This window comes from Kryptolebias marmoratus, linkage group LG21 (assembly GCF_001649575.2).
Source record: "Kryptolebias marmoratus isolate JLee-2015 linkage group LG21, ASM164957v2, whole genome shotgun sequence".
NCBI classification, from domain to species: Eukaryota; Metazoa; Chordata; class Actinopteri; order Cyprinodontiformes; family Rivulidae; genus Kryptolebias; species Kryptolebias marmoratus.
Window position 1 is genome coordinate 16,315,951 of NC_051450.1, and position 27,155 is coordinate 16,343,105.

General features: G+C 41.3%; 5 protein-coding genes across 9 annotated transcripts in view; 1 reads left to right on the plus strand and 4 right to left on the minus strand.

Annotated features, from left to right (window-relative positions):
• Positions 1–8,668, minus strand: part of spata13 (spermatogenesis associated 13) — a 17,420-nt gene extending 8,752 nt beyond the window's left edge. Inside the window, exons 1-2 of one of the 3 annotated variants that reach the window (XM_017406576.3) lie at positions 8,281–8,668; positions 1,231–2,778 (exon numbers count right to left, since the gene is read on the minus strand). In XM_017406576.3, coding sequence (XP_017262065.1) covers positions 1,231–2,778; positions 8,281–8,289 — 1,557 coding nt within the window. In that variant the 5' untranslated portion in view covers positions 8,290–8,668. Of the gene's footprint in view, positions 1–1,230; positions 2,779–5,411; positions 5,554–8,280 lie in introns of those variants that run through there. The other 2 variants (XM_017406575.3, XM_017406577.3) reach the window with 2 other exon arrangements.
• On the minus strand, positions 8,280–11,609 carry c1qtnf9 (C1q and TNF related 9). The gene is made up of 3 exons (XM_017406582.3): positions 11,304–11,609; positions 11,116–11,178; positions 8,280–10,999 (listed from the first exon to the last, which is right to left on the minus strand). Exons 1-3 carry the CDS (start codon positions 11,488–11,490, stop codon positions 10,230–10,232), a joined length of 1,020 nt encoding a protein of 339 aa, XP_017262071.1. The 5' UTR covers positions 11,491–11,609; the 3' UTR covers positions 8,280–10,229.
• A 1,588-nt stretch (positions 11,610–13,197) lies between these two features.
• On the minus strand, positions 13,198–16,672 carry tagln3b (transgelin 3b). 3 transcript variants are annotated; one of them, XM_017406774.3, is made up of 6 exons: positions 16,529–16,669; positions 16,088–16,175; positions 15,626–15,838; positions 14,814–14,988; positions 14,625–14,727; positions 13,198–14,530 (listed from the first exon to the last, which is right to left on the minus strand). In XM_017406774.3, the coding sequence occupies exons 2-6, from the start codon at positions 16,100–16,102 to the stop codon at positions 14,389–14,391; spliced, it is 648 nt and encodes a 215-aa protein (XP_017262263.1). In that variant the 5' UTR covers positions 16,103–16,175; positions 16,529–16,669; the 3' UTR covers positions 13,198–14,388. The 3 variants fall into 3 exon arrangements, with proteins under 3 accessions (XP_017262263.1, XP_017262264.1, XP_037828969.1); XM_017406775.3 differs by lacking the exon at positions 16,088–16,175 and having other exon boundaries at positions 16,529–16,672; XM_037973041.1 differs by having other exon boundaries at positions 16,088–16,670.
• A 2,059-nt stretch (positions 16,673–18,731) lies between these two features.
• On the minus strand, positions 18,732–23,068 carry abhd10b (abhydrolase domain containing 10, depalmitoylase b). Its single transcript, XM_017406772.3, has 5 exons — positions 22,946–23,068; positions 22,414–22,600; positions 21,573–21,684; positions 20,994–21,131; positions 18,732–20,313 (listed from the first exon to the last, which is right to left on the minus strand). The coding sequence occupies exons 1-5, from the start codon at positions 23,037–23,039 to the stop codon at positions 19,972–19,974; spliced, it is 873 nt and encodes a 290-aa protein (XP_017262261.1). The 5' UTR covers positions 23,040–23,068; the 3' UTR covers positions 18,732–19,971.
• A 172-nt stretch (positions 23,069–23,240) lies between these two features.
• On the plus strand, positions 23,241–26,278 carry LOC108230484. Its single transcript, XM_025003888.2, has 3 exons — positions 23,241–23,479; positions 23,575–24,086; positions 24,179–26,278. The coding sequence occupies exons 2-3, from the start codon at positions 23,604–23,606 to the stop codon at positions 24,620–24,622; spliced, it is 927 nt and encodes a 308-aa protein (XP_024859656.1). The 5' UTR covers positions 23,241–23,479; positions 23,575–23,603; the 3' UTR covers positions 24,623–26,278.
• Positions 26,279–27,155: the final 877 nt, after the last annotated feature.

Genomic DNA, 27,155 nt, shown 5'->3' on the forward strand with positions numbered 1-27,155 from the left:
ATATGACAAGAGGACAAATAACACCTTTTCTGTTCAAATTGCCAACCCGCCACAGTGGCGTGTGTGTTGATCAAATTCACCCGCCACTTCAAATATTTACCCGCATTTGGCCGGTGGCGGGTGCTAATTTCCAACCCTGCTTTGGACTGCTCACAGCTTGGTTTTTGAGCATACGTGCAGCGATACAGACAAAGCATTGCGTCACCACGTGAACCTGTCTCAATAAATTAGAACCATAATAAATTCAAAGATCATTTTTGATTTACAGGTGTAATATTTTACTGCCTGAGAGGGAAAGGTCAAGGCAACTCCAAGCTGAAAAGCCCATTAATGATGTTCCAAATGATAAAAACCTTTACTATTTATCTGTCTTTCAGTGCTTTCCTCCCCTTTGAATCAACAGCAGCTTCTTAATTTGTTTGTGCTGATTTTTTTTTAATCAAAATGATATCTTAATTGCTTCTGGCGTGTCATTGTGACAAAATAGTTATAGCACTTTGGTTCAAGCTGAAGCCCTTCACGGCAGAAATATCACAACATTTCTGCCAAAATAACCATATAATTAAAAATGTACAGCTGTTAAAAGGTTTATGAAATAGTGTTCACAAGAACCACTATGAAATTTTGGAGTTTTGAGCCATTTTAGGACGAGGAATACACTTTGGTTTTGGCTCAGCTCAAGACTGTTTGTTGGCTTGTCAATTCAGTCATAACTGATCTCAACTTTTCCAAACTGTGGCCATTCAAAGAGCTATCAGCAACAAATATTAATTGTTCATGACCTTTCCATAGAACCCCATTTTAAGAGATTTGAAATAATATTTTAATTACTTTATTGTCATAGGTTAAGAAATAAGTTTCAGACGAGACTTTAAAGCAGTGGTAGGTAATCCTGGTCCTCGAGTGCCACTGTCCTGCACGTTTTACTTGTTTCTCTGCTCCAACACACCTGATTCAGTGGTTAAATTACCTCTTTATGTTCTGCAGAAGCCTGTTAATCACCCATTGATTCAAATCAGATGTGTTGGAGCAGAGAAACAAGTAAAACACACAGGATAGTGGCACTCGAGGACCAAGGTTGCCTACCCCTGCTTTATAGTTTTCAAGAAGATCATCAACCTTTTGATTTTGGATTAAACAATCTGTAAAAAGTCCCTAAATAGCATTGATGGTTTTAGGGAAAAAAGTTGGATAAAAAGAGTTGTATCATTTGACAGTGTGCTGCCTCACCTCATTCGATAGCGAGCTGTCCTCAGTTTGTTCTTGGTGTTGAGAAGTCTCTCTTTGGCTTATTGAGGGTGAAAATCCTTCATTTAACATTTTATAACTTTTTGTAGGAGAAAGCGGCTCATACTGAGCTGAAATTTGCTCTGTTGACTCTGCTGGCTCTAAAGGAAGTGCGTTGATGACAACTGGACACAACTGGAGGTTTCCATCGTTTTCAGGCTGATGATGACCGAGTGGAGTGTGTTGGACAGAAGTTACGGGGACAGTGGTGGGTAAGGGCCGACGCTGTCGCTCATTGGTTTGTAGGCAAGGCGCACGGCGAGAATAGTCATCATGGAGGCGGCTCAGTGGTGTCATGACAGATGGAGAGGTGGGACTAGGGGAAGGACTTTGCCTGCGCCGGACAGTGAGGTCAGTCATGCTGCCAATTAGTTTCTTCATTTGTGTTTTGTTCTTTACGGGGCTCCTCCTGTGGCAGTCTGTGCAGCCCCGGAGGTCCACAGAAGAAAAGCTGGAGGTCCTTTGGATGTTTGGTGTCCCGTTTAAAAAACTAGTCCTTTGGGAGCCTTCCTGGGGGGACTGTCCTGGACATGGGGCTTTGCTGCCAACAGGTAGCTTGAAAATAGGAAGATTCTCTGAACTTACGCTCCGTTTGCTCAGAATTTTAAAGTGAGTGTTTTCAATGAGGGTCTCTATTTGGACTTTAGATGCACAATATGGTTCCTGTGTGGCAACTGTAGTGTTATTTTTGGTACTTCCTGCTCGCCTCCCATTTTCCATGTCATGTAACATGATTCGCCCAGCACCATACGCTCTCCTGATGCTTCTTGAGAATCGAGAATTACGAGTGAGTCCATTTACATCCATATCTTCATCATCATAGTCATCAATATCCGAGCTATACTGGCTAACTGCAGTAAAGATTTGGTCTGTAAAATTTCTGTTAGTCACATTATTTCCATCAGCTTCTGTCTTTAAAAGATTAGCATGATCAGTATTATTCACAGCTGAGCCATTGACCATTTCCATGTTGAGTGAAGAAACGTGGTCTCCATTATTGCTTGCTGCCGCTTTACTCTGGATCCCTTGCAGCACAGACGATCGTAGCTTTTTGAAGGAGTCCACAACACCCAGGCCTGAAAATCCTGCCCAAGGCTGGGGGCTGCTGCTGCCATCTGTGCTGCAGGCAGAGGTTGGACCGTCAGCGGCCGGACTGTGAGGAGGGACAGAGCCCTTCTTTGAGTTTGAAAAAAGCCTCATGATTCTTGAAGAGTAAGGTTTGCCTTCACTTTGACCTAAAACAGAGCTGGACCAGGCGGAGGAGTTGATCCCGTTTAATCTGCTCTCATCAGAGCAAGGACCAGCAGTCACTGGCTGCACCTGGGCACTGCATCCTGACAGCCGATAGGGGGCCGGGTTCCTCTCAGCGGGGTTCTGCAGTGGATATACGTCACTGAAGGGTCTGCTCCGGATCAGAGGCTCAGTTCTGGAGCTGTGGAAGCGCCGGAGAGGGTCTTCACTTCTGGGCAAGACCAGGTCCTTTTGTTCTACCTGTAAAAAGAAAATGAATTATAATGACTTTCACTTGTTGAGTTGTAGAAGAATGGAAAGAATAATTTAAAAGCAATAATGTACAAGTTGAATAACATTTTAGGTGTTAATGTGTTTGAAATGAGAGCATGAGGAGAAACAAAAAGATGAGAATCCCTCAGTGTGACCGGGGTCCAGAGGAGAAAGACGTTTCACTGAGAACAACATGCATTTGTCCGTGGCGCTGCACTTCAACGTCCAATGAGAGCGGGGGCCCAGGCTGGGGTGGTAGGGGTGCAAACTTCAGCTTTAAGTGTGTGTGATTCAGGGCAGTGGCTAATGCAGCTGAGGCTTTGAAGTGCAGCTTTGTGAGCGTGACTAAGCAATGAAAATTGCTAATCCATTGTGATTAATGCAATAAATTGACCATTTTTTTCTTCAGATTACACAGAAGATTAAGTGCTGATGACGGAAAAGGTTGTGTGGTCTTTGTATCTTCAAATTATTACAAATTACAATTTAATAAAAGTTGGCAAGGGACTAACAAAGCAAATTAGTAAAAACAGGTTACTCTTTCCAACTAGCAGTTTTTTGTATCAGTCCTGAGAAACAACAACAATACAGATTTCTTTATATTAGCACCTCAGTTTGACACCAGACAGGGTTTAATTAATCTAATAGAATTTTTTTTTACAGGATACTATTATTTAAAGTATAACTTTAATAACTTCACCGTCATTTACCAGAACCTACATATGGATTCACAAAAGTTAGGATGATGCACCATCAATAAACCGTTAAAAAGACACATGAAATCACTTTACACCAACAATCAACTAAATTTGCCAAAAGGTACCTTTTTCTAAATAGAAATGTTTCATTTGTTTTAATGTCTGTTGTCATAAATATATGACATTTTTTTGTGATTTTACTTGTGAATCACTGCACATATATGATAAATGTAGGAAAAGTTAATAATTATGAGAACTACAAAATACAGCCTTAAAATCTAAAGGAAAGCATCAAAAGCAGTGTAGTTTTTTTTAAATGGATTTGCTTTACTGTTGCCTGAATTTTCACAAAATAGTTTACAACAGGAGATCATTTCAAATGTAGCAGACTGAATGAGCTCAAGGGCAGGATACGGCCCGGAGGCCATCAGTTGACGATCACAGCATTACAGAAACCTAAAAACTTTACTCCTCTGACAAACTTTGCCTGAGAACCATGAAATAAACAGCCCTACAGCCATCATGCTCATAGCAGACAAGTCTAAATCCACTTCTTGATTACAATCTCAGACTTTAGACTACCTTAAATGGCTTCCTCTTGAACACAGAAAGTGAAAATGCAAATCCAAACACAGCATGGTTATCAATATGATCATTTTTAGATGTTTTAGTTGATATTAGCCTAAGAACGGCTCATTTTTAAAGCTGGAAGTCTTTAAGAGCACTGCTGTAAAACTTACCAGTACCTAAAAAAAAATAAAAATAAAATAAGCATTACCTTCCCGAGTCTTGACAAAGACAAAAAGGATTAAAAGTTTTAAAAGAAGTGCTGCCTCTGGTGTTCACCTGCATTGAGAAGCAGGGTTTCCTAATTGTTTCCATTCTCAGCAGCAGATGAGCTTTCTCAATCAAGCATTCTGTGGAATCTGCTGTCACTTCAACCAGCTAGCCCCATCGCACCGAACACTTATGTAAACACAGAGCCACCGCTGCCAAGCACTGCTGCTGACAGACACTGAACACCCTTCACTAACAATGTGCGGCTTTCAAAACTATGCTGAATTGTCTCCTTGTGCTTTCTCCTCGGCAAGCAGCGGAGGAATCATGTTGGGTAGCAACTGGGAAAAGAAAAATAGAGGATCAATAATTAGTTTCCAAGCAGAAAGACGGAGGGAAGATAGGGGAAGAATGTCCACAGCTCCAGCTTGAGTGGCTTGTTTTTGTTTTGAATGCTAGCGTCATGAAATCAGCCGTTCCACCACATACTTTATCCTTCAGCACCTTTGTGTTTTTTTTTTTGTTTGTTTTTCCTTTACTGCGGCAGGAGCCAACTGTTACACGCCACCTGGCAGCTTCTAATTCTTGGCAGCGCTGACAGTAGGAACTGAGGTGAGACAGGTGCTCACCTTTTACACACCCATAAGATCCTTTTACATTAAAGTAAATCTATGGTTTACCTGTTTAGAGACTTCAGTCTACAGAATTTAGTAGCTTTGATGTTGATAATCAACATACTTCACAACTGAAAAGCACAAACTACTGCTCTGTGATACTTATTATAAGAAAGAATAAAATTCAAAATGGAAATCTGCATGATTACAAGTTCAAGCTTAAACACTTATCATTAAAGGAATCTGAATCAAAATGTAAGCAAACAAATCTTAGTTATGTGAGGAAAATGAGCAAATTTTCAATATATAGGCAAATTATCAACTGTAGAAGTATACTTTGCACTAGATTTTCTTCTATATTGCATAACACAGCTACACATTAAGTTCAATAGAAACATAAATTTATACTTTTTTCCGAGAACTACTTCTCAAGTCTGTTTTAATTCAATTTAAAGCAGATTATTAGAGTTCAAATGTAAGCAACAATGCCTCAAATCATGTATACTCTAACATCCAGACAAATATTACTCACCTTTATGTTATTATCACTTCCTACAGTCTGCGTGTTTAACTTTCCTGTGTTGCACACAGGCAACGAGCTGCTTCTCTCAGCTTCCTCTCGCTAATCTGTCGATGGGAGCGGTACACTGGAGGCCCTGGTCCGGAGTTAATTAAGAGCTCAGGGAGGAGTCCCCCCCCCACCATACACACACACACACACACACACAGTGCAGCCAGCTGGAGCCACCATAAGATTAGACTCCCAGAGAGGAGGAACAACATGCTTTCAGATACATAAACACGAACACACTAGTGGGAATGGGGCAATGCATTCCGAAAAACAGATAAGTGATTAGCCAAAGCATCTTTTAACAAGTGCACGGCGTGGCCTGTATAAGTGCACACTCACAAATGCGTGCACAGAGCAGGGAGGGAAAGCATTTACGTGACTTACTCTGTTCTTGTTTGACCAGAGAATCAAGGCGAGCAGTTATGCAAGGAATCGTAAACGCAAAGCATGAAATCTGCAGAGTTCAGCTCGGCAGAGTTATGCCCTGCTGGAGGCTGGGATAAAACTCATTAGGATAAAATAAAATGACCCTAAAAACAAAATAACCAGACAAGATATATTAAAAGGCAAAGTTGAGCCTTTTTCGACAGACACCCTGAAGCAGTAGAACTACATTCTCACATGTTGCTGTTTAAGTCTTATATGTAAAAGCCGTGAGGAAGACAAACCTATCAACAACACCACACGGTGTTTCACAGAACAGATTGCCGGATCAGACGGTCAGCGCGCGTTAACAGGGTTTCGTGAAACTTAAGCTTCATTTACAGCATGTCGAGTAAAAGGGGGAAAAATGTGCTGTGGTTTTTGTTTTTTTTGTCTCTGTCTCTCAGTTGCACAAGTGTCTCTCTGGATTAAGCAACCCTTGACAATAGCGAGCGCTGATATGAATCCATATTAAAATATTTTGTGTGCTGATGCCCGTTTGCCAACTTTCAGGCTTTTCTGCTTGGAATGAAATGTGTCAGCAAGGAGACCCTGAAAGGAAACAAACCCACCATGTGAATGCACAGTGTGCGCAAGTGGGAGTGTGTATGACCCGTTCCTCATCCATTCCAGTAGTAATCTGATTAGTGGAGCTTTACCAGTCTGTGTTCGGGACTGGTTTCATCTATGTGATAGCCTAATCAGGTGGATCACTAAGTTATTTGGCACCGATTGAGTGACACCAAGAGCTTGTAAACTGGCCCACAGGACTTAACTGCAGGGGGCCCACTGGTCTTGATAACTGAGATAAAGAGTTTATTTAAAGGCCGCGCATTTCCAGCAACCCAGTGATCAGAGTTGTTTTTATAATGGATTAAAGAAGGGCGGTTGTGAGATTAGCCCTGTGTGGCTCAAGCTCAGTATCCTGAATAAAGTGTCATATTTGTCCGTGACCTAGTTCCTGATTATCAACATGGAAAAGCAGAAGGAGCAGGAGGGACACCACGCCTCTTCCTATGGAGCGTGAGAAGCACAGGTAGAGAGGCCAGAAGCGGGGAGTGCCTTCACTCTTACTCGGACAGATTCGTGCTCACCCGATCTGTGGAGGTGGAGGGGGACTGTCACAGAGACAGACAAGCAGAAATCTAATACCACACAATGACAGAGTTAGTGGGGACAAAACACCACTGAGCCTCGCTGTCATCAGCCTACAGTGTAACCTGACAGCAGTGCCACAAAAGCATTCAAAAACCATGACTAAAAGTTTAACTACTAATCTTTAGGTAAAGGAAGTTCAGAGCAGGAGAAAGTGGCGTAGAGTACAAAGTTAAATTGTTATTGCCTGGCGTTGAGGGTCAAAGGTAATGATGTTCTTGGCTATATCTGTGTGTGTGTGTGTCTTCGTTTGTCTGTCTGTTGGGCAAATATCTCATGACCCAATTGACGTTTTTTAACAAAACTCTCAGAAAGCAACCACTGGATGCCAAGCTCCAGATAATTACCTTTTGGAGTCAACATCACCCAAAGCGGCCGCCACAGCTGAGCAACCTTAGCAAACACCAAAGTGGCTGTAGCTCAGTCAGTTTTAGAGCTATGTACTTCAAAGACTGATTAACTTTTAGAGTCAACCAATTCAAGATGGCTGCCACAGCCAACTGACCTGATCAAATCTGGCGTGGTAATAGGTGAGCATCATTACCAGCACCTAATCCAAATGCTACACATATTTAGCTTAAAACTTTGGCATTACCTTTCGGCGTAAATCTAGTCTGTTAGCAAAATATCTCATAAACCACTGGAGACATTTTAACAAACGTTTCAGAAAGTAATTATCGATTAGCCCACTGCAGCGAATCAACATAAATATAGGTACAAGTCAGTCAGTTTTACAGATATTGAAATAAAATTTGGCGTGGCAGTAGCTGAGGGTCATCCTCAACACATAACCTGAGCGTGAACACATCAGAAGATGATCCTGCAATGCTATGCCTTAACTAAACCAGTTCTGTGACTATAGGAGGACTCTGACCTAGCTGAATAAACTAAAATAACCACAATGAAGAAGTTTATTACATGAAGTATGCTTGTAAAGTAAGTGAGCGCAAGAAGCAGGAGGAAACACTGACTGGTTCACCCAGGGCCCGAGAATCAGTGCTTATTTACTCCTGCATTAATTAACTTTCTTGAGCCGTTGGGGTCTTTGTAGTTTCTTTGTAGTTGGCCCCTCCCTCTCAAAACTCCCTGCACGGCCTGGCATCTCCCTCGTCACTATAACAACCACTGTTATAATGCTCCACAGTGACCCCCCCTCCTCCTCCCTCATCCTTCATTTTAAATCACTGCAGCTCCTACCAGTGATAGTGTTTTTACCAAGGCGCCCTGTGTAAACAGTCCTGATGAAACTCACCCTGCTCATAATGTCCTCCTCCTCCTGGCTGGTCTTCTCCGCTCAGCAGCTGTTTCGCCCTTCACCCATAGCGCAAAGCGTGCGCGTCTTCCAGCGGCTTCCTGCCCCGACCCCACAGCCCTCTGGCGAGCACATATCGGGCACAAAAACAAAACAAAACAAAACAAAACAAACAAACAAAAAAAACAACAACCCCGGACGACAGCCTCCTCAAGCCGCTCGACCCCACGCTGACTGAAACAAACGGCTCTCACCGATCTAAGCTAGCTCCGCGAGCTTCACCCACAATAAAAAAAGTTCTCCTGGGAGTTGCGTAAACTACGCCCGGGTGGTTTCCAATTTCACTTTCCGGGACTCGTCGGTAAAAAAAAAAAGTGCAAGATAAACAGTGGAACATACGACACGGGCTGCGGTTACTCTTAAGAGCCGCGCTTCGGCGTTTCGATCCAGGAGGTTCTTCTTGGAGGATTGGGCTCGCGAGCATCATCGGTGCACTTGTTGCGAGTGTTCGAAAGGGGGGCGGGGCTTAGGCAAGTTACGGAGGAGGTAATTGGTTGACCACAACTTTACAGCCAATAGCATATCATCGCGAAATTGCAAAACCACGCCCATCTCCAAGGCTCCTGAAAGATGACTCCAACATCTTTATGGCAGGCCGTTGTAGCATCTAATCAAACTCTGAAACTTTAGGCGTCATCAAAATTATATTCTTAAGAATTGAAATCTAATATTATACACATACTTGTAAAAATTTATGATATCTTTGCTGTTAAAATGCATTTTTTATTATTCATTTTCAGGAATATGTGGCTATTTGGAACAATAAAATTGTAAATATCTGAAATGTGAGTTTATCCGATTAAGAATTTTAATTCCGATATATTGAAAGTATGCGTCCATTCATAGCTGAAGTCTCAGTACACCTTAATGCTCATCTTTTGTTCCAGGAAGAATGACATTTGACATTTCAGTCATGCTGATTGTGGACAGGTTGAATGACATTTCGGATCACTAAAACATTCATTTTAGTTTGTTAGATTTATTTATATATTTTACGGGAGCATGCACCAGGACAGACAGCAGCTTCAAACGGGCCTAAATTACAACACACACACACACACACACACACACACACACACACACACCACATAAAACCAACATCTAAGCCTTTAAAACTATAAACATAAAGACTTCAATTAGAGACTCAAGTCGAACTTATAGACTTGCTTTAAAGACCTTGTGGATGATAAAATGAATTGAACACACAGAGCTACACCCTGCCTCCTGTTCTTCAGTGACGACAGGAAAAGACTGGGCCTTCCAGTTGTTGCTGTGCCGTCTTCCTCATGTCATGTCAGTGAATCATGAGAAAAGAATTATTGTCACGAGTATTTCTGTTCCATGCCCCTCCCTGGATGCCAGAAAAAGAATCAAGGTGTCTATGAATGCTCTTTATTGTCAGACAACAAGATGCAGAGCAGATTAAACCTTTAAACACTTCCTTATCACCTGAAGAAAAATAATTTTTCACATCTGACACGATCGAGCTCCCCGTCAGTCATGCTTATAGCAGAATGATCAACGTGTTCTGTTCCTTATCAGCTTCATTTTATTACTAACAAACAAACTGATTCACAGCGTTTCCAAAGAGTTCTGTTTCAGTTTGTAAGGTCACTAAACCTTTTCAGAGAACGTGACTTATCTCTATTGAGTCTTTGCAAACTTAGAAATTAGTCAGGATTTTATGATTGTTTTGAAAGTGCATTTTTCTATTTTTGCAATCTAAAATTCTGCAATATGAATTTTCAGCATAAAGGAAATGTAAAAGAAAAAGTTAAAGAGACATAAAGTTGCATATTGAATAGTGAATTTTTAGCTTTTGCATAAAATCACCTGAAGAATTCTTCACCTTTTTGGTAATTCTAACACTTATGATTGTAAAATCTTTCTTAAGCTCCAAAGATTATAAACCCAGAGAAGGTTGTGTCATCATCTTCGTCGGCAAAGAGCCCGTTGTACAGTTCCCCTCCGACCACCTGCAGCCACACCCTGTCCCCCACCTCCAGGTGCAGCACGGCGCCGCCCGCTGCCTGATCCTCGCTGCTCTGGTAGTTATCCGTGGTGTGGATGATTTTGGCCCCGTTCTTCACGAGGGCCACTTTCACGTTCCGAGAAAAGACTGTGATGTGGTAGGTGAAGTAGTAGGCGCCCGCCGAGGCGCAGGTGAACCTTCCTGTTAGTGGATCGTAGTGACTTTGCTCGTTGTAAATAATCTTGTCAAACTGGATTGGCGCATTGGCTGCTGGGAGTTTAGTTTGAACTGAGAGACCCACGGAGAAGGCGCTTTTAGGGATGAAGGGCGACTGTCCCTTTTCACCCTGATCTCCCTTCTCTCCTCGAGTCCCTCGTTCTCCGCGGTAACCAATACTTCCTTTGTGACCTGGAACACCAATGTCCCCCTTAGGGCCTGGCTTGCCAGGGGGTCCTAGAGGTCCCTGAAAGCCTCTTTCACCTCTGAGACCAATTTCCCCTTTTGGACCCTCTGGTCCAGGAGGTCCCCAGTCTCCTTTAGGCCCTATAGGTCCTGGAAGTCCAAGCTCTCCCTTATTTCCTTTCAGTCCAATGGGCCCTTGCACTCCTTGGGGCCCCATTTTCCCAGGAGGCCCCCGATCTCCGTTGTCACCTCTTTTTCCTTTGAGCCCTGATGGGCCAGTTGCACCTGTCCAATCAGATTTTGATTGACTCAGTCAAATCAAAGTTATTTTAAAAATCAGGGTATGGATATTTTAGGATCTATTTAAACAAAAAAGGAAAAGTAGTTCTGAAGATACATACCAATGTCTCCTTTGTCTCCCTTGTGTCCATCGTTACCTGCTTGTCCAACAGGGCCAATTTCACCTTTAGATAGGTAAGTGGTTGATTAAAAATAATAATGTTCTTTATGATGTGCTGAAGTTTAACAGGGACAGAAACACAAGCAGAGTCAATTCTAAAAATATAAAGTTGTTTTAGTTTAAACTTACCTCGATCCCCTTTGTCCCCTGTGAGTCCATCCCGGCCGTCCCTCCCAGGCGCCCCATTGTGGCCGGGATCGCCTGGTATACCCGGGTATCCACAAACACAGCCTTTGGTTTGTGTCGATTCCTCTGCGACGCATCTGACAGCCAGGAGCAGCAGCAGCAGAGTAACCCTGAACCTAATTTGTGACATGGTGACTGTCGCACTTCTAGACTTTTAGAAGTCCGAGCGTGGCGCACCGTTAACCCAGACCGGCGACTCTGGTCAGTGTTTTTGTTACTTATTGATTCTGCTCCATCAGTTATGCATGACCCATGTCCCTCCAGATGCTTTTCAAGTCAGGCTGAGGCTAATAATAAGCTCAGGAGCAGAGGTGCACATAGTTTCACATGAGCTGTCTTCTTACACAGTATGGAAACCTGGATATTACCCTGAAGAAAATAAATACATACTTTGGATAAACATTTACTTGATGGGCATCACATTTATTTATTCTGGTTTAAAGAACTGACCTTTGAAGAGCTTTTTTTAATTTAAAGGTCCAGTTTCAATTAGTCTCTGTCGGTCACTGAATGATATTGGTTTGCTAAAATGTTAAGTCAAGCATGCTTTTATTACCTGCCATAAAAATGAAACTATGAACCATGAATTGACCCCTTAAACTGGATCACTAACATTAACTTGGTAGTTCAGATGGGATTCCAAAGACATTATGAACAAATACTATCTTACTTGTTGTAGATAGCTTTTTAAAAATGATGTCATTTTAGAGAAAAGACGAGCTAACTGTTTGTTCGAAAGCGACCAGGACTAAAGTGGATTGCTGTCATCTTAAAACACCTTCAGTCTCTATGGTTGTTTGCAAGCACACATAGAGGCAGCAGCAGCTAGCTGTAGCACTTCCAGTTCAGCCTGGGGTACATTCTGGCAGGAATATCATATTTTTCTTTGCTGGAATAACCATTCAATAAGAAAATGATGGCAATCATTCAAATATCAAATATTTGGGAATGGAATTGTTTTAAGATAATAGTAATCCACTTTAGTCTTGGTCACACATGGACTAGCCTTTAGCTCATCAATTCAGTCTAAATTAAATGGTAGTTTTACAAACCAGAGTAGTTTAAAGACCTACCCGCAACAAATAAAATACTGTTTGTTCATAACATTTAGCCAAAACCTGACTTCAATAGATATGAACTATACCTTTAACTATTATCTGTTGTGATTTGTTTCTCAAATTCTTTTAACTACTTCTGCTCATTTCAGTGACAGCATCACCTCCTTTCAAGTGGAAGTCGACTTCTGAAATTTCCACCTTAAACATTATGATGTTTTCACCAGGCAGAGCTGAAAGGATCATTTGGATGAAACGTTAACTTCTGAAAAGCTTGCAGTCTTCTTACTTTCATGTAGAACTCCACAAAGAGAAGAAAGAACTACAACTATAAGTCACAGTGAAACAGAAAAATTTACTTAAAGTGTTTAATAGCCATTTTGGTGGATCTTCTGCTTTTGCAACACCTTCTGCAAAGCTGAGATGAGTTATTAAGCATCACTGAGGGAGAATAGAGGGATTTCATATCATGCTGCTATACAAAGGCTCACTGTTAGTCTGGCTTGAATCCGTCACCAGCATCTAAATCATTACGCTGCTCTGCTGGCACTTTATTAGATTGTGCAAGGAAAAGAAAGGCGAGCGGGACTGCCTGGAAGGGAGGAGCTGGAACATAAAACCAAAACGATGCACCAACCTCAACATAATGCAAGATTGAAACAAACATTTTTTTTTCCTTCATACTTTATTTTTTCCATGATTCTTCTCTCAAGCCTCCAGATATAAATATATTAAAAAAAAATATATAAACATAACACATAAAAATGCACATTCAAGCAGTGTGGTTCACCTGGCACCAGAAACTTTAATGTCATACACATTGGCTATTGCACATATACTTGTTCACTGTGCACGAATTAGACACAGTATAGACAAATTAATGCAGCCTAACAAAAACATAACGAGGGCACGGCTCAGAATGGATGACACTTGTTTATAATTTGAGACCAGAACGTCTGGACCCAGTGTCTGAAGTCCCCAAACCAGGCACAACGTGAGGTTGATTTGGTTACAGAAGATACTGCAACAAAGCTTCAGACAAGATAACAGACTCAACTTCACTTACTGAGCCTCGTTAGTCCAAAATAGATAGTTCATATCTACTGAAGTGGAGTTCTGTGGAAGAGTTAGGAAAAACTAATCTCTTAATTGTTGTAGATATTAATTGCTCGTGACTTTTCTACAGAAATCAAAAGGTGTGAACTATCAATTTAAGGATAAATAATTATACAGCAACAGGTAGATATATAATCCCTACAGTAAAACATATAAAATATATAAATAACAGTACATACAGCATGCTGTAACAGTCACTTACAGTATCTCTGATATAATATGTGTACATTACTGATGGCTTTATTGTATGTTATTTGAAACTTTATAGGATTTAACTAAACAACTGAGATTCACATAAGGTAAACACGTGAACACTGAAAGTATAAAATGGAGTTAAAGACATTGTTTGGTCATTCTTTAGGTTATCTTCTGTCAAATAGTTATCAATAGTTAGTACCTTATCAGTCAAGGAACATGGAGTGTGGAGAAAAGGGCAAAAGTCTTCCTCCAGGTTAGGCTTCATGTTCAAATGACGGCCTGTTTTTTTAAATTGTTTTTTTTAAGGTTTATTAAAAAACAGCGTAATGGCGTGAAAGAACGTGGTTCTATGATTGATGTCAGAGTTGATAAGTTACTAACTATTGATAACTATTTGACAGAGCATCACATCCAAAATGATAACACTACCCCTTTAAGAGGGAAAAATAAATAAAGAAGGAGACCTACAGCAGCTGACATCATGTTTTTAAAGAATCGAATGAAACACGTTTGGGGAAAAAAAGCAGCATTTTCAGGGAGAATGAGGTTAATACGGCAGATGCTACAAAGCTTAGGAAGGTTCTGGAGCTACAGCATGTGTGGCGTTAGTAGAAAAGAAAGTCTGGAAGCAGGAGGGGAGGTGTTAGCTCGTAGGGGGTCTACATGATCTGACGGTGCATGCCGTAGCCCGTCATTCCCGCCTGAGAAGCCCCTCGGTTGCTGCCCATCTGCAGGCCGATCAGACTCTGTCCCTGACGCAGCTGCTCTTCGGTGAACTCTCGTCGATACCCTTGAGCTTTCCTACGACAAAGAAGGGTACATTTTCAAGCAGCTTATGTGTAAAGAATAGGAATTTGTGAGACATTTTTTCTGCTCCTGTGAGGATTTTCCATACCTGTGGAACCAGTCTCTGTCACCTTTGTATTGACCATCGTCTTTCGTGACCGCCAAACTACCCAGAGCCATCAGGGTTCTTTGTACCGCCGCCATGTCTTTTGCTGTAGTGATGTGCAAAATAACATGATTCCAAGCATCAAAGATTGAATTTTAGGGGACATGTAGCTGGTTTGTGAGATCCTTTTACCTTCCCAGAGGTCTACAGTTTGAAAGATATCTGTGGTTGTGACTCCATAAGCTTCTGCTGCCTGCAGGAACTGGGAGATCTTCTCCATTTGTTTAAAGGCCATCTGGGTCTCTGCGATCTTTTTGATGGGTTCTTTTCCTCTCGGATAGAGGCTGTTGATGAGTCGACACAAGATCTGGGACAGACGGAGATCACATTTCTCTGAACACACCTCCACCAAGCCAGAACTCAGTGTTTCTGACGAACGTATTTGTTTAATCTTTCCAGACTAAGTTCCGTCCCTGTCACTGCTATAAAAAGAAGAAGAATCAGGTGAAAAATTTCATGAAAGAGCATATTTGTGTTGTTTTTTTAAAAACCAAAACGATGGAGCAAAAGACACATTGTTTTATCTTTAAAATTAGATTTTTGAACACAAATATATATTTATTTTTTCATATAGATTATTACATTATTTATTTTAGCAGTAGAATCAATTTTGCTTAGGGTTTAAATGGCTAAATACTTAAAAATAAGTGAGATTTTCATGCAAGTTTTCCAGAAATACTCAATACAAAAGTCTGTTTGCAATAAAAGACCCATATCTAAGTGGATTATTTTAGTTTTCAGATAACTGAATCCCTCTTTAACTTGGAAAACCCTTTTTATATTATTTAAATTACCTCTCAGCTCAGTAAAGTAAAACCAGTGAGGTTCATAAAAGGCTGAAACAGAACTGGGCACCAAAAAGTGCTACCTCACGACAGAGCTTTTTGCGTTGTAACTTAAATGATTCAACGTTTTTCTATTTTAAGCAGCAAGCGTCCACTCACTGTTCCATCCATCAGCCATTTCTGGAAGTTCTGCTTGCCCGGCTGTGGCTTCTCCAGGTTTCCTCCACACTGTGCAACTATCCAGTCCACCAGGCGCTGCTCCAGGTCCGGGTCGTACTTCTGGTCGATCTTCTCCTGCACCTCTCGGCTCAGTCCGTAACTGGGCCCTCTGTTCGCCATGGCAGGTCTCTCTGTGTAATCTGTATGGCTGTCCTGAAGGAATAAATGTCAAAATAAAGGCTGAAATGGAGTTATTGTTATTTGTTTTAAACACATTCTAATGATCCCCCTGATTCTCTGAAATCTGCTCCATACATTAGTGATTGAATGTTTTGTTTTGAAGCCAAAAATAGCAGATTTTCCTTTAAGGTGCAAACAGGAGCATCTGTGAGGGCCATAGAAGAGAAGGGTGTGGTCCCTTGGCAGAGACATGCCCTCTTATTGCCATGGCAACAATCTCACCAGTTTCCGGAGCATGATGCGCTGAGCTGGGATGCTATGACCCACAGCAGGAGGTGGTGTGAATGAATGCTTTTACAGGAAGTTTGCACTTTTTAAAAAAAAAGAAAATATACAGTTACACAGATCCAGCATGCAACACTGTTGAATAAAATTACGTCAGTCCTGTGACGCATTCACGGTCTGCGTTAATTCTGATCGTGCTCGCCGTCACTGCATCAGTTTTTTTAAAAGTTAAAACTAGTCCATCTAAACAAAGTCCATCTCGTTTCATAACGCCACGTGGCTTCTGGGTAACTGCAGCTTCTGGAGACAGTTTTCCAAATCCGAACGCAGCTGCCCATAAAAAAAGCGCATAAAACTGCGACAACGCGCGGTCAGAAACGCAACGCGTCGCCTGTGATGCGCACTGAAAGCGGGTTTATTCGTAGAGGACAGACTTACTGAGGAGGACAGAGCGGTCACAGCCGTCCCGTCTTAAATCCGCTGAGCTGGACAGAGCTGAGCACGGTGCCGGACTGCTGGAGCATCCATAAACCACAGCACGACCGCGTCGGGCCAGACTGGACCTGACTCTGTCCGGGAGGGGCGGCTGGCTCGTTTTATATGCGGCTCCTCCAGGAGGGGACGCTCAGCTCAGACGCGCCCTCGTCTCTGATGGAGTGACCCTCAGCAAACACGTGAATGCGTCAGATCAATGTTGTCTTTGTCCTCAGTCCCAGTTCTGAACAGTGTGTGCGATACCACCTTAAATATTATCTTATCTTCACTGAGAGTCAGCTGAATTCACTAACATCATCATTGACTCCCGAGTCCCACAGATGTTGCTTTAATTCCCCTCCTAACTTTTTTGAAATCTTTTACAACTCAGACTGTATTCTGGGAGAATATGTTGTTCTGAAACCTGTATAAACCTCTCTGCATTGCTCATGCCAGAGGCACTAATGCACCCCCATACCATCAGAGAGGCAGGGTCTGTGCACTGATAACAGTCTGGATGGTCTCTCTTCTCTTCAATATGGAGGACGTGTCTCTCTGTGGTGTCTGGCCTCAGAACAGTTTTCCTCTTTGCTTCAGTCTGTTTTAAATGAGATGGTGTTTCTGGATGGTGTTCACATCTGGCTTCTTCTGTGCCTGATAGAGCTTTAACTCGTATCTGTGGAGGTCAGGGTGAGCTGTGTTTACAGAAAATGATCTGTGGAAGAGTTCCTGAGTTCATGCAGTGATGTCCAGAACAGAATCAGACTGTTGAACCTCTGCCCATCTTTACTTCTAAGACATTCAGCCTCTTTAAAAGCTCCTTTTATACCCAGTCACCTTTCTGACCTGCCAATTAACCTAATTAGTTACAAAATGCTCCTCCAGCTGTTTCTGAGTCATACTTTCATTCTTTTGTTGCCCCTTTCCCAACTTTTATTTTAGATATGTTGCTGCTATAAAATCTAAAACTACCTGAGTGGCACGGTTTCTCAGTTGAAACATTTGTTATGTTGACGCTGTTCCATTGTAAACACATTATGGCTTCAAGAGATTAGCAAATCCTTGCATTGATTTTATTTACATTTTACACAACGCCGTAACTTTTCAGAACTGGGGTCATATAAAAATACACAGTAAAAACGAATTAATTGAAGCAACAATCTTCCTTGCACGATTCCTGCTTGCTTTACGCCTCTCACGTCGCTGACTGACATTTATAGTTTAGACATAAAAACTGATTGAGTGCAGAGCTCAGCCATAACCTAAAGGTCATTGCTGCAGTTACAGGAGGACCTGAGAGATAAGTGGTTGATTTGCCTCACTGAGCTTAAAGCAGCTACTTGTTAATAATCAACAGTTCAGTGGATCCATTCAAAAGGCCTCGATGACTAAAGGCCAGCGGGGATATGAAGCGATGCAATGACAAATATAAACCTGAGATGGTAGCGAGCAACCATAAACACACAGAAGAGAACCATGATACAGTGCTATTGTACTCTAATACAAATTTAATAAAGATATTTTCACCGAAGCGGCATTCTTTAAATGGCTGCCCCATGTTTCACTTCTGACATTTGCCTCCTTCTGCATTAGCTTATTTCTTTCTCTAATTCTGACACGGTTTATCTGTGCAGCAGTTCGCTGCTGTAAACAGTCTTAATATACAGTAATGGTAAAAAGTGACTTTTTAGAACGGCTGTGGCTTAGTTGTTAGGGAGCTGGAGGTTTAATTCTTGGCAGCAGTCACATGTCGAAGTGTCTCTGGGCAAGACACTGAACCCTTCATTGAAGAACTTAAAGCACTGATTAGTCTCCAAAAAATGATTTATTTCGATCAGCTTTGTAGAGACGTAGTAGAGTGCTGTATGAATGTGTGTGTGGATGGGTAAAGGAGGGCAGATTGTGTTGTAAAGCGCTTTGAGTGGCCTGATTGGTTAGAAAGGCACTACATAAGTACAGTCAGTTTATGCTCTCAGTTCTAATTAGGACAATTTAAAACATCTGGTCTTTAAATTAGATTAATATAACTTAATTGAGCAAAACACACGGCATATTGTACCATGCTGTGGTTTATTTAATAAAAACTAACCCAAAAATGCTTTCTGCAAAACATTTTCTCCACTCTTACCACTTCATCAAGCAGGAATTTAGGAATCCGACAGTTACAAAGGTCAAATGTATTTTATTAACCACATTTAAATCCACGTCTATAAAAGGTTTTATCAGCTGGAGCAATCAGGGGTGTGTTTACACAACGCCAGGGTGGAAAGACATCAGCAATGGCCTTAAGAGACGCAGCTTTTACCGCCTTTTAGTCTGAGTGTTACACTATATATTGATTTCTGAACTCTTTGGAGTCCATCAGTAAGATTATTCAGAAACAGAAACTGTTTTGTACGTCTGCTAGTTTTCCTCTGTGTTGACATCTCAGCGAGTTCAGCCCAGGTTTAGACAACGCAAAGCACAGAAAAACTGTAAAAAATCTCATGTGCTACATCTCAGACTTCAAGCACAGTTAGATGTTTTTGTTTAAAAATAATAATATAAAAAGAAAAAGTGTGGTTTGTGAGGAGGAGCTCACTGATTGTCAGCAAAAATCAAAGTGCGTTTCAGTACCAACACCTGGCTGCAAGTTACTCTTTATTTTCTATTCAACCGTCAAGCTCATTCTGAGCTCCTTTTCTTTTTGTTTTTACCAAAAATATCTTCATTTTGCCTATTTATAGAAACTCCTTTTTAAGGTAATCGTTTCGGATCATAGAAGGGTGTAATTACCAGATTAATTATGCTATAAAAGTGAAATATATTTGTCCAACTTTCTTTTCACTATAAAGATTTATTTACAAAACATTTACATTTTCACCTCATTCTCTCAGAACTAGTTTTATGCCTACATTTCACTCCGTTTGTATTAAAATTAGAGTTTGTTTGGTCTTAATTCTGCTCTTATTGTTTAAAACATAACATTGAGACAACCAAGTTAACAGTGCGTGGACTTTCACAGACTTCAGACCTTTACTTTAGTGTGCGGAGGTTTTATTGGCCAAAAATGGGTGAAAAGTGGATATAAAGGCACGGGAAGACTTTTTTTTGTGTGTCTACTTAGAAGGAAAACAGCCAAATGGTAAGAACAGTGGAAGAAACAGCAGCAACAGACAAAAATGTAACACTTCATACAATAACTTGAAACAAATATAAATGTATCCTGAAAAATCTAGGGTGCAGCAAAACCCCTTTCATGATGGTTTACACAGTAACAAGGTGACAGAAGAAAATACAGGAAAAACTGATGCATCAAAGGTCACATTTTGGCAAAGAAACATGCCGTTGTTTGGTAATTTCCTGGAGGGCTAACTTCCCAGTTAACAGTCAGGAACATCTCCTCCTCCTCCTCCTCTTCCTCTTCTTCAGACCATGGTGGTCAGCTTGTCTATCAGGTCGTCGATCGTGTAAACCATCAGCTTGATGTCGTCCTTCTCACACATGCGGTGCTGGCCGTTCCGCCTGAGGATGACATCGACGTCAGGGCTCAGGACGCGCTCCGCCACCTGCATGGAGATGTGCCAGGGGACGTCCTCGTCTTTGAGGCCGTGGATGAGCCGTACGGGGCAGGTGATGGGGATGGGGCTCTGAAGCACACAGTGGTTTTCTGCCTCACGCAGAAAGTCCATGCTAAACTTGTAGAAGCCTTCCTCTGAGTGTTTGGATGGCAGCGTCCACTCCCCTTTGGCCTCTAACTCCTTCCGAGTCTGTGGATTTCAAACATTAAACGATCTCACTCAGACGTTTGAATAAAACATACTCCAACAAAACTGAAATATAAAATGAAGGAAACTGAATTTTCTGTGAAAATCTAGTTTGAATGTTGAGTGATGAATGAATTCAAGATAAAACAAGCAGAATAAAAGCTAAAACAAGAAATTAAGCAGCTGAAAATAATGTAGCCGAAAGTTTAACTGAGCAACCCCATAGTTAAAAGCTACAACTACCAAATACTTAGCTTAAAGATAAAAATTAGTAAAATGGTAAGTTAAAGCTTAAATCAATAAAACTGTATCTGAAAGCTAAAATGAACAAAAAGGTAGCTTAAAGCTAAACTTAGCAAAACCATAGCTAGAGGTTTAAGTTTGCAAATATGTAGCTTCAAAATCAGAGCTAAAAGCTAAATTTAGCAAATCTGTAGCTAAAAGGGGAATAATAAGACAAAACAGAGCTAAGTATGATGAAGCAGACCTTAACAGGAACAATGTTTTCAAAGGAATTGAACAGATCTCTGTATTTCTATGGGGTAAATTTAAAGTCACATTATTCCCAATCGAACCAAACATTTTGATAAATGAAAGGTTAAAATAGAAAAAAGTATGCAAATAATACAAAAAGGAATGGAAAGCTGACTCAGCATTCACACAACAGCACTACATGTTCCTACCTCTATTGGTAGAGAGTTGAACGCTGTGACGAAGTGATCGGTTGCAGAGGAGATTCCCACCAACGCCGCAGTCTTTTCTGGCCTTGCGATGGCTGCCAACAGCATGAGCCAACCACCCATGCTGGAGCCCACTAAAATCTACAAAGAAGAAACAAAAACAACACTAAATTACTCAGAAAAATCAATAAACTGATGCAGTAATGGAATTGTTAATAGTGGTGTGATGCTGTAGATATGTGGTGACATGGCGCCCTCTACTGGAGACAAAGAAGACAAAATGAAGACTTAAAAAATAATTGATCAGCTTCTGTTTTTCTACTTTTTGGGCACAACTTTTAACTTATATAAACATAACTAATTTAGATATTTTCCAATTTTTAAACATATTTGATCTGAGTTAAAATTTATAAAGCTGTCATTGTGTGAATCATGAGATAAAGTCTTTTTTAAAGATCTTTTTTACAGTTCTGAGAAGAATAAGCCTCAATTTTTATACCTGTTGAGTAAAGATTTCCTAACCTAATCAGTTTAAACAACCACCCCAAACTTGTAAAGAGTCATGGATCAAAGAATATTTACCTGTGGCCCCTCTGTTAACTCATCCATCATGAAAAGAACATCTTTTTTCCAGATACCAATAGTTCCTTCTGTTAACACTCCTTCCGAGGCCCCATGTCCTGTGTAGTCAAACCTAAAAAAGAGAAATAAATAAAGAGAAGCAGTGAAAGTCTGTGAGTATCAGAGTATCAAACCACGATCACAGGAAAACAGAGACAAGATTTTCTGAACGTATGATGCCGTTTTGATCCCAAATAAGTAGGAAAGCTGCGACTAAAAAGACTTTCTAATGATGCCTGCAGTCGTAACGCTTTCCAAAAAAAACCTGCAGCAAGAGAAGACAAGAGTTTCTAAAATTTCTTTCTAAATATGTATGGTAAATTTTTTAACTCGTAAAGATGTTTAGAGGGACTAACAGAGGTTTTCAGACATCATCCTGAGCAGATAAAGTGATATCTAGAAGATAAATGTGATTTTTTTTAATGAAATCCCATTTATTCATTCTTGTTTTCCCTCTTGCATACAAATATTTTCTGGTCTGATGTTTAACCAATAACCCGCTTTGTTAGTGATATGTTTGCCACTCCAATAAGAACCATAAGCTTTTTAAATTTTGTTTTCAAAAATGTATGGTCTTTGTACATTTTCCTTTAAAATAAATGTTTGAAATGATTTACAAATTGTTTCCCTGTTCAGGACATGGAGCTGTGGGTGCAAACTTACAACATAAACCCTTCAATGAGCCGGCAAAAACGCAGTGTCATCATTACTCTGCAATCCTTTTTTGCTTTGATTTCAAAACCACAAAACAGAAGCCGTTTATGGCTCCAGTTTAGAGCAAATTAAACACTGGATGACTCACCTGAGGTATGAGTGGCCTAATGACCTGCAGAACTCCTCCAGAGACTCAGCTTTCTGCCCATTCATGTTGGAGCCATAACCTGGCAGGAAGACCACACCTGGGCTCTTCCCCTTCACTCTTCTGTAAGCCAGCTTTGGAAGGTCTGGTCGTGATGCATACTGCACTGAGGACTTGTGTCTCCTGTCCCCTAAAAAACACACAAAAAAACAGTAAATATTAGTGCTGATGTTCAGGGATGTCACATGCTGACGCGCTACATGCAACAGAACATCATCACATCGTCCCAATACGCCACAATAACACACCCAAGTGAGGCTTATTAACTTATGGGTGTTTAAGAATAAACGGAGATGACTCATAAAGCACTGCAATGTTCATATCTCAGACAAATAGGACTGTGGTTTCCATCATGCCCTGAATTTTTAAGGACGACGCATTCGCCACACCCCCTCCACCCGTGTGTTTTATAACATCCCGCTGTCCGTCGAGCGTTGCCAAGTTAATTTAGTCGCAAACACGCAGCTCAACAAACCTTGTGGTCGCTTTGAAGACAAGGCTGCAACCCCGCCGTTGCTTAAAAATTGCGAAAGTCCTCTGCGGCAGGACCTCAGCGACACGGCTGCCATACTGTTCCGCGAACCCTGAGGAAGTATCGCGAGATTCGCAAGTATCGCGAGAGCAGCAGACCCGCTGCTCCAGGAACCGCGACGCGCAGTTTTTTAATTTTTATTTTAGTAAAAAGGACCCCTTGACGAAGGAGGACGACCTTGCTACGACGTGAACAGTTAGCCAGAACGTGGACGGTCTTTGTAGGATTTTGGCTGAGTCTTCAGGGGCGTGTTAAGGACGCAGTGGGCGTGATAGAGCGTGGACGTCGCGGTGGTTTGTTATTGTAGCGATAGCGTATGGGGATCCTGGGGGAGAGCGTGAGGCCGCGCGCACGGGCGTGGTAAGGTCGTCGGAAAAACTGAAGCAGGACTGGACAAGCTGGACTCATGCCTAGGCTATGACCCAGAGAGTGTGTTCAAATAATGAACCCATCCTGCTCACACCGCGCTGGCTCCATGTAAGTTATTGCCACCCTGCAGCTAGGATCACTACACTCTCAAACACACGGCTTTAACAACCAATCCACGCTCTTCACGTGCCATTAAACACCAGGGTTTGCCTCCTCCACGCTTCCTGTCATTATGGTCAGGCCTTCTGGACGACCACCAAAAACCCCATCACCTGCATTCTCTCACGCTGAGCGTTTCCAGGAGGGAGCCGGTGCTGGTTCTGATCACCACGCTCCCACAGAAGACTCAGACAACGACCATGAGTCCACTCCTAAGAGGCAGAGGAAGGAGAAGGTGACGGCCATGCTGACAGAGGAGGAAGAGCAGTCCATGGTTGAGTGGCTGGTGGGCAACCCCATCCTCTACAACCGCAAGTTGAAAAATTACAAACGCACCACTAGGAAGGAGGCTCTGTGGCGTGAAAAGGCCGAGGAGATTGGGAAGGACGTCCTCATACTGAAGACCTGGTACACCAGTCTGCGCACGAGATACGGCCGACTGAAGAAGCTCTGCTCCAAGCATGAGTCCCCCGAGCTGACGGAGCGCGACTTCTGGATACTTGGATGCTTCGAGTTCCTGAGACCACACATCATTGAGGTCCAGAGGAGGCGAATGGTCAGTCTGAGAATGCACACCTCTCTGTTTTTCAATATTCATGATTTTAGTGAAATAACTAACTTGTGACATTTTCAATTTGTACATTTCAGAAGAAGGAAAAGGTTGGTGTCAATGACATCCCCCCTATTGAAGAGGACCTCGATCATGATGCTGACACACTCACAACCCATCCTGAATCAGTAAAACCTCAACCCGTGTCCCCCCTGAGCAGCGTCTCCAGCACCAAACCAGCTACAGCTGGTGCTGCCTGTGGCAGAGGAGTGGCAGCTGACGAGGACGACGAGGCCCTGCTCACAAGCCTCTGTGAACGCCCCCAGCAGTTCCTGACCATGCAACAGCAGCAGCAGCTTCACGATCAGCTCAGGCCAGAGGATGAACGGGAGCGTGACGCGTTTGCGGAGTGGCTCAGGTCAGCCATGCGCAACTTTGAGCACTCTGTTTGGAGGAGGTGCCAGCGTGAGCTCACTGACGTAATGTACCGCTTCATTGCCGAGAACGATGCTCTGAGGATCAAAAAACAGCCTCTGTGTTAGTCCTCTGTTGGTCCAGCTAGCTAAGCTGCAGGATTCAGCCACCCAGGAATATCTGCAGCTTTTTGCCAGCCTCCAGCCAAACCAGCATAGCAGCCTGGACTGTAGTACTGCACTGCTACTGTGCAGGATCTGACTTTAGTCTGAAGCTCGGTGAATTCAACTTGGGTCCAGCAGCAGTTTCGGGAAAAAGCTGCCCACCCACCAGTGACCCCACCCAGTTCTCCACCAATTAGCCTTGAGCTCACTCTGCACCACCGAGCACCCAGTGCGGCAGCAGTCTAACCAGCAAAACTTAACTGTGCAGTGGAGCAGAGTCAAAGTTGTTGTTTTTTTCTGCAGTGGGGGTCAGAACGAGCAAACTCCCACGGTAGATTTGGCAATTGTTTCACGCCGGATGCCCTTCCTGATGCAACCTGGCCTCGAACCCGCGGGAAACCTGACCAACGAACTACCGCTGCCCCTGGAGCAGCGTTAAAGTGTTGTAATAATGCATTTTAACAAAGAAACACTTTTTTTATGTACAAATTTTTTTCTATTCTCAAATCTAAAGCTTAATTTTGACATACACTGATTTTTACGTCATTTTGATCCTTTGAAGAGTGTCTTTAATGCCAACAGAGTCCCTCTGACAGTACATTTTACTGTACAAAAACAGCACTGGCACAGACTGGACAACATGAAGGATGCCATTCTTTTCTAATTTTGATTTAATGCCTTATTTAAATTAAAGGCCACGTGGAGGGCTTGTATTGGTCACATCATAAACATATTTGGTGTTAGTATTTAATCTTACATGAAAGTTTTTCTGCAATGGATAAAAAAAAACAAATATGACATTTGAAAATGGTTGAATTTTGCAAAGCAACCAAAACAGGTGCAAAATAACATTCAATGGAATGTAATTCCAAATGTAAGAAAATAAATCCTTACAATATATAATCAAGTTGCATTAATATTTTTTTACATGTGGAATATAATAATTATGTTTATATTTATAATATGGTTGTAATTCCTATACTGTCAGAAAACTGTTGGTTAATTTGGTTCAAACAAAAAAATGTCTTTTTTTTGTGCTTGTTAGTTTTGTGGCAAAATAAAAGATTTAGTGGCACCAAAACATTGAAAATACTTAAATACGGTAACTAAAATCGTAACCTTACACATGTTAATGTGCCTTGTTACTTTCCACCACTGTCTAAAAGTGCATTTTATGACAAACAAATGCTTTAATGCTGACAATGAAAAGACAAAAAGTAATAAATAATGTTAAAATCATTAAAGACAAATAGACTTAAAATGAAAAAGATACCAGAACCATAAAGTTCAAAGTGACAACTACAAGCAAATTGCTATTAGGCATAAAAGAAATTCACAAAATCATTTAAATGAAGCAAAAATAAAATAGGGAAAGATGGAAATGATTTTAAAGTCTCAAATCTACCAAGTAACAGAATCGGTGCAAAATTACTAAGAGAGAAAAGGTTGCAATAAAACAGAGTTCCATCTGGGGCAAAAAGAAAAGTAATATACGTTTCATGACTGAATGTTGATGTTTTATTCAGTCTATCTTTTATAAAAGTGAATAAACAATGCCATCTAGTGACCAGATAAGTTGTATTTTTATATACATTATAAGAGACATGAGGGCAGGGGTGGAAATTAAAAATTTTGTCCATCTGCCACTGTGGCTGGTGGACAAAATGTTTTACCGGCCACTATTTTTTGTTGTGACAAAAAGTTATTTCATATGATGATGATGGAGGTGGGTGGAAGCAGTTGTGGTGCCTACAAGCTGAACAACACCTCTTTCTGGACACTGCATGGAAATAACTAGATTTTTCCTATTTTTTATTTTATTTTAAACCATTCAAAGATGCATATCTGCACATAAAAAATTCAGACAAGTGAAATTTATTTCTGTGGAGTGTTTTTGAAGTATTTTTTTTTGTGCTTTTGTAAGTTTTTGTATGTAAGTTGTAATGTTTTTCAGACACTTGTTGCTTTTAATGCATAGATCTATTTGTGCTACCCGCTTATATTTAACAGGTAGGATATTCTGATGAAGGAAGGGATTTTTATGGTTTTAGAAAGACTGTTAGACATAGCTGTTTAGCCATGCTACGGTAGGAAAATCTGACGAGGAAGCACAGATCATCAGAACACCGGCCGTAGGCGTGAACACACACTGACCGATGTCATGACGTCATTGATTTAGTTAAAAAAAACGTTGTTTAGCTTTCGGTTCTTCCCTCGACTACTCTTGAAAAACAAAAAATAAAATAGCTTCTCATCACAACACCTTATTGGTGTCAGACTGCATGTAATCTGTAGTGGATCGAGTGCATCATATGGGTTTGCAGTGAACTGTTGTAATATTTTTATGCGGGTTTTCTCCGCCTGAAGTGGTATTTCGCTTTTATCTAAATAACATTCTGGTTGAATGTTATTTAGATCATTAATTATCCAACAACAAGTTAATTTACCAACAAGTCTTTAACTGTGTTTATTCCTCTCATCATGGACAACAAGTCCT

Excerpts from the sequence above, each read along its gene's own strand:
- abhd10b (XM_017406772.3), bottom strand. The coding sequence starts at position 23,039 with ATGGCAGCCGTGTCGCTGAGGTCCTGCCGCAGAGGACTTTCGCAATTT. Across the intron at positions 22,601-22,945 it reads GTCTTCAAAGCGACCACAAG|GGGACAGGAGACACAAGTCC; the intron begins GTTTGTTGAGCT and ends TGTGTTTTTTAG. Across the intron at positions 21,685-22,413 it reads TTAGGCCACTCATACCTCAG|GTTTGACTACACAGGACATG; the intron begins GTGAGTCATCCA and ends TCTCTTTTTTAG.
- LOC108230484 (XM_025003888.2), top strand. The coding sequence starts at position 23,604 with ATGGTCAGGCCTTCTGGACGACCACCAAAAACCCCATCACCTGCATTC. Across the intron at positions 24,087-24,178 it reads AGGTCCAGAGGAGGCGAATG|AAGAAGGAAAAGGTTGGTGT; the intron begins GTCAGTCTGAGA and ends TGTACATTTCAG.
- c1qtnf9 (XM_017406582.3), bottom strand. The coding sequence starts at position 11,490 with ATGTCACAAATTAGGTTCAGGGTTACTCTGCTGCTGCTGCTCCTGGCT. Across the intron at positions 11,179-11,303 it reads AGGGGACAAAGGGGATCGAG|GTGAAATTGGCCCTGTTGGA; the intron begins GTAAGTTTAAAC and ends ACCTATCTAAAG. Across the intron at positions 11,000-11,115 it reads GGGAGACAAAGGAGACATTG|GTGCAACTGGCCCATCAGGG; the intron begins GTATGTATCTTC and ends CTGATTGGACAG.
- tagln3b (XM_037973041.1), bottom strand. Across the intron at positions 14,989-15,625 it reads AATGGCTGATGGATGGAACA|ATCTTGTGTCGACTCATCAA; the intron begins GTGAGTGGACGC and ends CGTCTGTCCCAG. Across the intron at positions 14,531-14,624 it reads GACAGAGACTGGTTCCACAG|GAAAGCTCAAGGGTATCGAC; the intron begins GTATGGAAAATC and ends TCTTTGTCGTAG.